The sequence below is a fragment of the Rhinolophus hipposideros genome, assembly GCF_964194185.1.
Source record: "Rhinolophus hipposideros genome assembly, chromosome: 18".
NCBI lineage: Eukaryota > Metazoa > Chordata > Mammalia > Chiroptera > Rhinolophidae > Rhinolophus > Rhinolophus hipposideros.
In genome coordinates this window covers 29,985,122-29,997,723 of record NC_138064.1, presented here as the reverse complement: position 1 = coordinate 29,997,723, position 12,602 = coordinate 29,985,122, and the positions used below count along the sequence as shown (strand labels likewise).

At 49.4% G+C, this 12,602-nt stretch overlaps 1 protein-coding gene across 2 annotated transcripts; it reads right to left on the bottom strand.

Moving 5' to 3' along the window:
* Window positions 1-1,762: 1,762 nt before the first annotated feature.
* DLX5 (distal-less homeobox 5) lies at window positions 1,763-6,158 on the bottom strand. 2 transcript variants are annotated; one of them, XM_081079492.1, is made up of 3 exons: window positions 5,632-6,158; window positions 3,518-3,702; window positions 1,763-2,414 (listed from the first exon to the last, which is right to left on the bottom strand). In XM_081079492.1, exons 1-3 carry the CDS (start codon window positions 5,987-5,989, stop codon window positions 2,085-2,087), a joined length of 873 nt encoding a protein of 290 aa, XP_080935618.1. In that variant the 5' UTR covers window positions 5,990-6,158; the 3' UTR covers window positions 1,763-2,084. The 2 variants fall into 2 exon arrangements, 1 of the variants encoding a protein (XP_080935618.1); XR_013995325.1 differs by having other exon boundaries at window positions 2,286-2,414; window positions 3,518-3,620.
* Between the last annotated feature and the right edge of the window lie 6,444 nt (window positions 6,159-12,602).

Below are 12,602 nucleotides of genomic sequence, written 5' to 3'. Positions count from 1 at the left end.
CTCCGCCGCCCCACCTCCGCAGCGTGTAGCCACCCAGAACCTCTTCCGAGAAAGGAGGGCTGGAGGGGAATGAAGAAGGGGCTAAAGCTGCGGGAAGAGAAGCGGCCGCTGGGGCTTTAGGATTGGGGGAGAAGTGGGCCACAGCCCCACCGCCGCTCTTGAGCCGCCCCGGGAGCAGGCAGGGTGCGCCTTAAGACTCGCCAAACCACTAATCCCCCCAAGGGCCAAGCCGTTCCAATCTGCCAGGCTAAAAGTGAAGGGGAAGAGAAAGAAGGAATTGGGGAGATGCGGAGGTGAGGAAAGCAGAAAGAAAGAACACACAGGTAAATCCCCCTCCGGGCATACAGCGTGGCTTTTCAGGTCTATTCTTCCAACGCTGGAAGAACCTTCTCAGAAATCCTCAGATGACAGGATATACTTTTTAATGTTCTAATCTCCAACACCGCCCCCTCCCCAGAAGACTCTTTTGTCACATTTATTGCTGCCGACTTTCTAGCTGTAAAATATATCTCCTGCATCTTATAATTTCCAACATACAATTTCCCACGGTATTCCAAGGAAACAGAGGCAGGAGGATTAAACAAGTCAAAAAGACGCCTACAATTGGGGCCTGGGCGCATTGCTCTGGACCTGGGCTGTAACACTGGTCACACTGTGGATGTCTATATGCTGGGGTGCCGCGAGAAAGACAGGACATAGACCTAGGTTGCCATAAATTCTTCCTCTCAGCCCCAAAGAAGGCTTCACAAAGGAGAAATCCCAGTATACAGATTCAATTTCTCAGCGTTTGGAACCTGCTTTGCCACTGCTTTATGTGAAAGTAAAGCAGAGTGAGCTGCTTCCTGAAAAAAACAGAGAGTGGTAAAGAAGTTGGAGAGAAACCATTTATATTTAGAATATTGTCTCACACAAAATGAAATCAACACGGGGCCACAATGCTCACTCCTTTCCTCCACTTCACAATTCCCTCTTGGCAGATGGAATGCCTCCCCTCCCTGCCCCTGCACTCCGTGGCCTACTGATTTAGTTAGGTCCATCATTGTTCTCGAGTTCTGTGATGCTTTGCTCTCTCTGAAAGACCTCAGATACATTTATAATCATACACCAAGGAGTCCAAGTCACTACAATTTGCCATGTGCAAACATTTCAGATTTTTAAAAAATGTAATAGGAAGGGAAATTTCTTTTTCTTTTTCTTTTCTCATATCTGGAAGCTCCCTTTGAAGGGAGTGTAATTTGTCTAATTGCTCTGGCAATACACAGAGGCTGATGGGGGGGGCAGTTCTCCACCATAATTGCTTTGAGCTTAGAATTCAGAGCGGTTATTGAGGGATTTCTGCTCCTTTCTTACTTACACACAGGGTGGGAGGGCCCTATGTAGATTCCAGCATTACTTTCTACCTGAAACAATCTGGGGTTAAACTTAAAATTATCTAAACGTTTTTGTGGTTAGGCAAAAAAACCCCCCAAAAAACAAAAAGCAAAAACCCCACCTAAATATATATCACACGCAGTACTATAAACAGGCCACATATGTACAGAGACATATAAAGCACAGCATCCAACATATACATATGTAGAGTTCTGCATCCATGCAGCTCCGAATTTGTTTTCCTTTTTGCCTTATTGGATCTTTGCAGACCTGTCTTCCTTTAAATTGTCCTCATAAAACGTCACTAGCCCATTATAAGGGGGGGGGGGCAAAGGAGCATTTTTTTAAGAAACATTTTGTTTTAATGGTCGAAATAATTTTATTTATCCAGAATATACAGTTTAATTCCTCTATCTACACTTATTTACATGGTTAAAACAACGTTGAAAAAAGTCTTTTGAAAAGTTGAGGTCATAGATTTCAAGGCACCATTGATAGTGTCCACAGTTGCGCAAAAAAGTTCGTCTGTAAAAAAGGGGGGGGAACGAGGGTCCTTTGAAATGCAATAACTTACATGCAAAGAAAGCTTTACACATCAATCTTTTTTTGTTTCCGTTTTTTCAAACTTCCCATATAAATTCCTTTCTTTATGATTTTCTAAAACGGCAAAACACAGTAGTCCCAAAAAAAGAGAGCAAGAGAAAGCGGCCCGTCTAATAGAGTGTCCCGGAGGCCAGCGCCAGCGGGTGCTGTAAGGAGCCCGGCGGCGGCAGGTGGGAATTGATTGAGCTTGCTGCGCTCGGGTACCAGGAAGCCGAGTTCTCCAGGTAGCTGGATGCGGGGGACTGGTTGGAGGTCGGAGGGTGGGCATGAGGGTGGTGGCTGAGTGAGCGGGACGAGCCCTGGGGCTCCCACACCGCCGGAGACTGCGGCGAGTTACACGCCATGGGGTCGCTGGAGCTGGGGCTGTGCTCCGGGGGCATCTCCCCGTTTTTCATGATCTTCTTGATCTTGGATCTTTTGTTCTGAAACCAGATTTTCACCTGGGTGGGGGAACAAAGGTACACGTTATCGGGACACTCAGAGGCCACCCTCGCCTTCCCCAGGGCGGCGACCGGAGGCTTCCCGGACGGCCCAGGCGGCCTGGCCCTGGCGTCTCCCCGCAGGTCGCGGCCTATGGTCTCGGGGCTGGGCCTGAGGCCAAGCTCGGATCGCCGGCCCTAGAGGGCGCCCGGGCAGCATCCGCGAGACTAGGCCGCGGCGAGGGCACAACCCGGAGGCTGTAGTCTCATTGTTTGGGCTGCGGGCCGGGAGAAGGCGCGAGGGTCCGCCGCGGCGCGCAAGCACAAGGAGGCCGGCGCAGCGCGCACCCACGCGGCGCGGCCCAAGGGAAACAAGGGCCCGAGCAGGCGCTTCAGGGGCGTGGAGCGGGCCACGCGCGCACGAGCTCATGGCGGCCAAGCAGCTATGTCCCAATCCCCCACCCGACCTGCTTCACCGCCGCCTCTTCTCCCAGAGACGTCAGAATCCGCCTGCACGTCTGGGCGGCGACTCGAACACTCTATTCTTCCATAGGGGTTGCAGTGGAAGTGAAGGGAATGGGACCCTCCGGGAAAGATTTCTGCGTGCAACAGCGCCCCCCACCTCGCGACCCTCAGGCGCTGCGGCCCAAAGCTGCGCAGCAGCAGGGAGTGACCCTTCAGCTTTTCCGGCCCGAGGCAAGTCCTCGACCTTCAGGCGGCCTGAGACCCACGCGAGGCCGCGAGGCCGCGGGGCCCTGCTCTTCCCGAGAGGCTCTGCACGGTACAGAGCACCAGACAATTTCCCAAGGCTGCCAGAGCGCCCTAGAAATAACCCTTCCCTTGTTCCAATCTATACAGTTGGTTTCTCGCCCCTGGAGGCCCGAAGCAGGGGGCATCTTGGAATGAGCGACGTCTCCATCCCGTCCCCACCGTCACGTGGCGGCGACACCGACCTGAATCATGGGGGAAGGGCGCAAGGTGGGTGTCTTCCTGTCTGTCTCTGTCTGCCTGTGAGTTTCTCGCACATGCTATCCGATCGGCCCCAACCAGCGGGGACGGAACCGCGTGGCCCAGCCAGGCTTGCAGCCCAGGCGGGGCCCTTGCTGGCCCGCGGCGGCATTTACCTGTGTTTGCGTCAGTCCCAGCGAGGCAGCCAGCTCCGCGCGTTCCGGCAGGGCTAGGTACTGAGTCTTCTGAAACCTTCTCTGTAACGCGGCCAGCTGAAAGCTGGAATAAATAGTCCTGGGTTTACGAACTTTCTTTGGTTTGCCATTCACCATTCTCACCTCGGGCTCGGCCACTTCTTTCTCTAAATATCCAAAACAGACCGGGTTAGAGCTTGTCGGCAGACAATGGCCCTTTTGCAGAACCCTCAAATACAGTCCTTGAATTTCTTACCACGCAGTCTTCATGCTTATTTCTCCATTTCACCACCTTTGCTCCATGAGACCCAGAGACGTGTGCCCCTCCCCCAAATCATGGAAAGGCCAGGTAGTCAGTCTCTGATTAATTCCCTGCTCTATTCATTCAGGTTTTCCAGGGCTTGTGCAAAGCCTGTTGGACAGCATAGATTCCCTTCTTGGCGTCTGGGATCTCGCCCTTGTAGCGGTTTCTGCTTCACCCAGGCTTGTGTTTACACCCTCCCAGTGTTCGCCCATGTTTCTGGGGGTGATCATGGCCAGCCCCTCCCAGGGATTCAAGGGCTGTGACCCCCTTTCTGTCAGCATCTGTTCGGGCGCCCGCAGAGGCCAGACGCATGGGCAGGGAAGACGCTGACCGAGGTCTCCAAAGTTCAAAGACCCACGAGCAAACTATGCTCCTTCAATCCAGCAGCGAGCGGTCCAGGCCGCCGCAGACAGAAGGCCGATTATGCAGCCCCCATAATCTCCCTGCAGATCTGTGAGGGCACAGATGTGTCTGGTTTCTTTTACAAATAGACCTAATAAGTTCTTGGCTAAAAGAAAAAAAATCTTTCACTTATGCACGAAATACAGAGACACTGAAAGGAACGAAGACATCTCCCCCTTCTTTTCAAGTTTAACAAGAGCCACACATTGAAAAGAAATTGGTGGTGGGGTGTTTTCGTAGGAAAGGGGCGGCAGGTCAGGACGAATTTCTGTAAGTCCTGAGTATATACTGAGGGGGGAGAAAGGCTTTCTGAACGCGTGTTTTACCATCGTGCCCTGGGGCCACAAGTCCCCTTTCCCACCTTATCAAAAGTGCCCATCTTTGGAAGAGGCGGAGAACCTCTACGTGGTGTGTGTGTGTGTGTGTGTGTGTGTGTGTGTGTGTGTGTGTGGCGCGAGCTCCTGGGAGAGGAAGGGTGGAGGATGAGGGCTGTGGTCTGCATTCTGCCAGAGTAGAGGATGCTAATATTAGCAAGATTATTAATGTGCTGGTGGGAAGAGATCAAACCTGACCAGCAAAACCTCTCCAAGGAGACCTCATGCCTTTCTCTTACCGCCCAAGCTCACTAACCCTCTTAAACTCTCCAACTAAGTTTCGAGGCGGTGGAAAAAAAAAAAAAAGGAGGTGGGGAGGAGGAAGACAAATTTTAGGCACCTATGGAGAAAGAAAAAAAAAATCGCTCCAATAACGTGACCCCTCAGCAACCCTCCTCCACCTTTAAATGGCTTTTTGTTTTTGGAAATGCCTTGGATAAACCGCAAGCCTCTCGGCGCGCTCTTCCTCGGGCAAGCTGCAGCTCTCCAGCCCCCCACCCCACCCTGCGCGCTCCGGGCACTGACACGACGCTGGCCACTGGCTACTCTCAGACTAATCCCCGCAGAGCCTGAGGCAGCCTTCCACTCCCACTCACACCAACCGAGCACGCTTACTAAAAACTCAACGACTAACCTCCCCTTTATTACGCAAACACCACTAGAGTTGCTTGATTCTCTCTTTTCTCCACCCCTACCCCCTTTCCAGCCTAGCTGGCTTCCGGACCAGGAAAGTTGGGAACCCAGAGACTGACTCCCCCAGCTCCCAAAGTGCCAGAGGGGAGAGACGCTGATCCGAACCCCCGCAGGCTTCTTTGAAGAATCCCTAAAATGCTGGCCCAGGAACCTCTCCTGGTTGCAGTCCAGGCCCCCCACTCCTTTATGCCGGGTGCGCCCCCACTTCAGTGGATGGCGGGACCCCACTCTCCTCCCCACCTCGCCCCTCCGGAGTTACGGCGGCCACTCCGGTATCCGCTTCCCCCACTGCACCCCCGGTGCCGGCCCCCACGCCCCCGTACCTGGCTGGCTGCTGGCGGTCGGGACGCGATTGTAGGCGCCGCCACCATACTGGTGGTAGGGGCTGGTGTAGCCGTAGTCGGCGTAGGCTTTGGCGGGGTAGCTGCCGGCGGAGCCGTTCACGCCGTGGTACTGGTACTGGTAGGGGTTGAGCGCTTTGCCATAGGAAGCCGAGGTAGGAGAGCAGTAGCCGTGCGGGGCTCCCCCGGTGGGGCTGTAGTAGTCGGAATCTGTGGCCGACGACTCTGGCAAAGTTGGCGATTCCTGAGACGGATGATGCATGGCTGCGGACGTCTGGAATGGAGCTTGGAAGTCGCCGGATCGGATGCTGGGGACCCTTCTGTCAAACACTCCTGTCATCGCTCCCAGGCGGCGGCGGCTGTCTTTGCTGCTGTGGCGGCGGCTGCTGCCCGAGTTGGCTGTGAGACCGCTCTGGTCTAAGCAGACATGGCTGTGGGAGCGAGGGAGGAGGAGGAAGAGGAGGAGGAGGAGGAGAAAAGGCGGCGGCGGCGGCGAGGAGGAGGCTGGGAGTGGTGGAGACTCCGTCTCCGGCAGGCTGACTGCTGGCTGAGGCGCAGCACTGCCTTGGTTAAATCCTTAATTGCGCGCTTACGCACAGCGGGGTGGATCGGGTTCCATTGGCCAGGGCCTCGGGAGCAGCAGCAACACCCTAACTCGTCCAACTAGTTTTAACACAACAAAGCATTGCTTAAAAAAAAAGGAGAGAGAAAAAAAATGGAGGGAGGGGGTGATGTGTGTGCGTGTGTGTGTGTGTGTGTGTGTGTGCGCGCGGGTATATGTGTTGTTGCTTGTTGGGGGAGGGGCGTCTCAGCAAATCTGTTTTCAGTGAATACTAAAGACATCGCAGAAGCCCCAACACCAGCTTTGCAATGTCTGGAGACAATGTGTTCCAATCAGCAGCCTCAGAAAGTGCACATGTTTTGGGGATGAGGTCGGCGACGGTCTTCCCTTGCTCCCCTCCTCTCCGCACCCATGGGCTGCACCACAGGCGAGTGTGGAATTGAACACTGATACTGAAACGGGGAATCAAGGATGTGGGAGGACGGGGAGAAGGAACTGAGAACAATATTTGTAGTGGGGTGCTGGGAATCAAGTTGTAACTTACATGTGTTGAAAATTGGCAATTTGGGGAAAGACAGGCTTATAGGAAGCACCTCCTTTGCATTAGATGCAATTTCTCAGAAAAGGGCTAGATAAGGATGTTCAAGAACACACGCTGTCCATTCCGCGGTTAATGCTAGAGAGTTCCTGCAGCCCTAAATCCCCATGATGAATTGTAAAATATTACTGTCTTAAGCACAAATAATGATGCCCAAATTGCTGGTCCCCAAGAAGAGCGGGCAGCCCCACATCTTGTTCAATATCATTGTCTGTTTGGATACCATTGGACTAGAAGGTCTGTAACTCTGTGCTCAGTAGCCAAAGACTCCTGAAAAAGTAAATGGTCCACTTATGACCTGTCATTCCCACGGACCAAACGAGGACCTCAAGATGACTGTTGAGGAGACAGGGATAACAGCCCTTTTGAGGAGCTGGGTGAAACCCACAGATTTCCCCTTCATAGCTCCTTGGAAGTGGCACCCAAACAAACGCATGCCTTACCATTTCCCAGGGCCGGGTTTCTCTACCTTCTGTCCTTTCATTTGCTGCCTTGAATACATCTTAGCTCAGATGCAAAGGGACCAAAGGCGTAGGAACCGAGGTACTTTGGGTCCAGAGTTTGCTTTTATGTGGTGTTACTCTTGCTCTAGTGGAGAGCTAGCAGGGAGCTTAGAAATTTAACCTAAGTCAATCTACTGCTCCCCATTTGCATTCCCCTCAAATAGGCAAATCCTGGGGCTGGATCTTGATTTGGGCCCTTCCAGCACGTTCCTCTAGAAGGTCCATCCCTGAAACCCCTGTGCTCCACAGGACAGCCAGAGTGGCACGGGGTGGCTTCTCTACCTCCCTTCCCCCAACAGAAGAGGAAAGCGGCTACATCAGTTGTGTCTAGTGTTAGTTTAGCCTTGCTTTGGCTGTGGAGCTACTCCAGCCCTAAACAGGTCCGCAGGGAGAGCTGGGGATCTGGAATTCAGAGCAGCATGCCATGGCAGCTCCCGAACTCCAAAGTGGAGCAGTGGCCTGTGCACCAGCTCTCTGCCTCTGTGGTCTGAACGAGGTAAAACCACAGCTATTGTCGCATTGTCCCTTTGAGGGCACCTTCAACAAGGGCTCACACAGGGCAGGGGAGGCATGTGTCACAGGGTCCCTGCAAGCCCCTTCCCCACCCTGGCCGAGTCACCTGCGCTGGACTTCCCTGAGACAGACGCCAGGGGAAACAGAGCTGCTGCTGTGCGCCCACCCTTACCCCTAGCTGTCGATTTTGGCACTGCTGTTCACCTCCTAGATTTAGGCAGTGAAGAACTACAGAGCGTCGGGGAAACACTGCCAGCCCCGTCGGACTTGCAGTTCTGGCCTCTGCTCTGAAGTTCTTGGAGCCCATCGAGTCACCTTCGCATATCGTGCTATTTAATTACACGAATCACTTCCCCAAAGCATTGCCAGGGAGGTTCAAAGCGCCTCCGGGCAAAGGCCAGTGGCGCTGGGAGCCGGGCGGCCTTCCACTGGTCCCCCCACCCCGGACACTTTTTATTTATTATGGATTTACAAGTTACCATGTGAAGAGCAATAAGGTCCATACGGTTATGCGAACTAGGGTGCACCTAGCAATGTCTTCAGCCCTTGCTGAGAAGGGAGATCAACCAGGATGGGATTGGAAGTTGCAGAATTTGGGTGAAATTTAGAAGTTTGGGATCCGGTGGAAAACACAACGTTACACTGTTAAGTTAGTCTCGACCTTGCTCAATTTCACCTTTCCTTCCGTCAAAACTATTCTGTCCCATATTTTACACAAGACAAAAAGGAGTGGGACGGGAGGGAAGGATTTAGTTAGCTTCTTTGTTTTAATTCCTAATTGACCCTCAGGCCAGACTCGAGCCGCGTGTGCAAAGGCCACACCGCTGCGGGGTGACCTCCAAATCTGGGTGTGTCTGTGAAAGGCCAGAGCCTCGACTTTTTTGACTTGGTGCTTCTTTTCTACGTAGACCCCACTTCCCCCTACCTTTTACTAAAGGCAGCGGGAGGGAGTTAGAGCGCTAAATTAAAAGGAGCCTGAGTCTGATTACATTATTACAGTCTTTCATTTCACATTGCAGTCACTGTGGCTCGACCCTCGGCGGAACCCGGGCCTGGCCACCGCCGCTGACCCCCACGCCGGGAGCACCCGCGCTGGGTATCCCAGTTCTCAGAGCAGCAACTTCTGCCGGTACTGTGGGTGGTTCTGACACCAAGGCCTGGAACTTTGTCTTAAGGCCAGCGGGCCAGACACTGTTCCCTCTTTCAAAACCCACCGAACGGCCCAGCCGTGGAGAAGCGGTCCCACGACTTCAAACTTATCCAGAAGTGCGCTCCCCACTGCCACACGTAGGAAAAATGTGAGTAATTTCATCTCCTAGTAGCCGAAATTTGCAAGGGGCGGGGGTGGAGTGGGGAGGTGGTGGGCGGTGAGAAACGGACCCTACAAATGCAAGTCTTTACCACGAGCGCCACCCAGTGTCCGCGGAGAACAGCGTGCAAACGGCAAACGTTTCCCAAACCTGGAGTCCCTCACTGGTGGGACAACACCGGCCTGTCCTCGGGTTCGAGTCCACCGCTGTATGGCTTTCCTTCTCTCTGCTTTCCAGCAGATCTTTCTTTCCACTTCCACGCCCTTTCCTTCCTTTCGGTTACTCCTACATACTCATTCTCTTCCTCCCCCCTTCCACGGCATCACCTTTTTCTGGGTCTTAGCACAAAACCTGGCTTGGGGGGAGTAACTCGCTCTGTTGGACGTCCTCACTGGAGAGACTGGAAATAGTCTAGGGTGCCCCTTGTTTCCTAGAGAGTAGTAAGGAAGCCGACCCTCCTCTGGAAAGGTGAGGTGATTGACAGGCTACGGGTGACTCACTGCTCCCGTAACTGGAAAGACAGTGTGGCTCTGACTTTGCAGGGAGAGTGCCTTAGAAGGTGCTGGGGGGAGATAATTTTCATAGTTGCAGCAACTCAGCTTTCTCCCACTGGCCCAATTTGGAAATCTGTTTACTTATAGATGTACCAAAAGAACATCCTTTCCTTTAGTTTTGAAGCTCAGACAGATCAGTATACCTGAAAATATTTAACTTATGAACTTAAGATCTTCTAAATATGGAAACTACTGTTTTAGTTACTTAAAATATTGTACACATCAATTGGATGCACATAATTCAGGTGGAGAAAGGACCCTATAACATGATACCAGCATTATATTTGCAAACTTGGTATGTGTGATGCTTCTTGCCTTTAGAATTTTTATCAGTGGACCACCCTTCTTTTAAAAGTCCTGTTTTGGGGCTGAGGTTTATTTTGCTTTTTTTATTTCCAGTGCTCTAGCCGTTTTTTAATTTGTCCAGTGAAAAAAATGCTCCCAGAACAGTTCACTTTTATTATGTCCCTGTTGATCACCATCCATCTAAGAGCATTTTTCATTCCAGAAATCTCAAACACAAACAAAGCAGGTTACATAATACATTTTGTGGAGATAGATCTGAGTAATCATTTCGTTTACAATGGAGCTTCCTTTTTCTTTGCGCTAGGGTACTAACACCATTTAATAATTTAAGGTAACAGCCTTGAAATATTCAATTTGGTGTTTGTCTAGAAGAGACGTATTTCCATGAATTGGGATGAGATGAAAAAGAGAGGAGTGATGATTATGACTGGGGTGAAGGCTTTCAAATATATCACAAATTATTGGTCATTGGTTTTGGCTACTTAGCTGAATGGCTTCTGTATCTTCCAACAGAGCGCCAGGCACACTAGCTTGGAACTGACATTCAGAGGTGGTCCATCTTCTGAATTGGCAAAATGGTGTAATTCCCTACCTAGGTTTAAAGTTCATCCCATGCACTTGGGGCTGAACTAACTTAGGCCCAAGCCAAATACTTTGGAGCTCATATAAATTGACATTGAGCTCATCCAGGGAGGGAGGTAAGGGAAAGGATAAGTAGAAAGAACGATTTCTTCTATGCTGAAATTAATGACAAACCCTCTTGCCCTCAAGAGAAATGTGTTTGGAGTTAAAAGAGTGTCTTCAACAAAGTAATCTCAAAGGATTCACTAGCAGGCAATTATATAAATATTCTGAATAAATTAAAAATCCACAGAGGAGGAAACTGTTTTCCACTTAATTCCAACCTAATAAGGTTTTTCAGTTTATTTCCAAATGATAGGGCAGATTATAGACTTCTGCATGTTTTGTTTTCATAATTAAGACATTAAAATGAGTTTATTCATTTAACTTAAACATAACTGGCTAGGAAAAGGCCTTAAGTATCCACTCAAATCTATTCTCTATGAGACAAATTTAATATAACACAGCTGAAAACACTTCAAGTCATCTAAGTAGGAAGTAAATGGGATTATATTATTATGTCTTTGCAAACTGAAATTGAGGCCTATTTTTCACCCTAAACTTAGATTTCATCTTCTTGAAAGGAAGGTTTGGCTGTGATACTATTTACAAAATCTTTACTCTTCTTAAAGAGATGTAAATATTCCAATTAAAAAAAATAACCCTTGTGGAGTTAAAAGAAAAGTGATGGGCAGACAGGAATTCAGAGCAATGATCCAACACTGCCCAGGAAATAGCAAGAATGAAGCTTAGTCATCTTTAATAACATCCTCATTACAAGATCAATTTAGAATTTTAAAGTTCATTGATCCTAAGCCACTGAATTTTTATGATCTGACAACACTCCGCAAAGATGTAAAAAACCACTTCTAAAGTCGTATCATTCAGATTATTCCAACACGGTGAGTTGGGTAAAACTTGGCGCACAACATATATGCATATGGGCAGTTAGTATAATTTTAGAGACATTTTTGCACTCTGCCTTAATTATATCGTTGTTGTAGATTAAAACAAACAGCAAGAAAATGTAAAACCCTTTCTACAGCTGTGTTTACTACCTTATACCTTTTATAAAGAAAAAGATTCTTAAACAGGCAACCCCAGCCTGAGCTGAGAGGTTTCCCTGCTGTGTTACACAGCATAATCAATGGAAAGCACAGTGCCCACCTGGACTTGCATCCCTCTGTGCTCCTGCAGAAGAAAATTAAGGCAACAGAAAGGAAAAGTCAATAGCTTTCCAAGTGAAGTGTAGCAGACACTACAATGGAGCTACTTTTTTTTTTTTTTTTTTTTTTTTTTAAGGAGGGTGCAACTCACAGTGGCCCATACAGGAATCGAACCGGCAACCTTGGTGTTATTAGCACCATGCTCTAACTGAGCTAACAGGCCACCCCAGAGCATTTTTAAATTGGGGGAAGAAAAGATACATTACTTGCACCCAGAATCTTAGTACATGTCAACTCATATAGCTCACATGTACTTAAGCCAAATACTGCTTTTGCAGCATGAAGTCTTCCGTTTTATCTTACTGTTGTGTTATAGCACACTGTGGGTGTATTTAGCAACGTATTATAAAAATATTCATTCATACAATTTATTGCTGTACCCCAGTTTACAATTTTGGGTATTGACTGCATGTCCTCAGTGGTAGGAGAGCATTTTCACAGTGTTACCCCCAATTGATGTATGCATTTTGACTGGTTACTTAGGAAATCAAGGAACATTGGTTGCTGCTGCAACTTTTCATCAGATCTCACTTTTCAGGCAATATACTATGTGTCTCCATGCACTACTGTTAATCTAAAATGGGGTTTGGGGTGGGGGTGGGTGAAATGGGTGAACGGGATCAAAAGGTACAAACCTCCAATTAGAAAATAAATAAGTCATGGGAATGTAATGTACAGCATGGGGGTTATACTTAATAATACTGTATTGCATATTTGAAAGTTGCTAAAATCTTAAAATTTAAAAATTTAAAATTTTTAT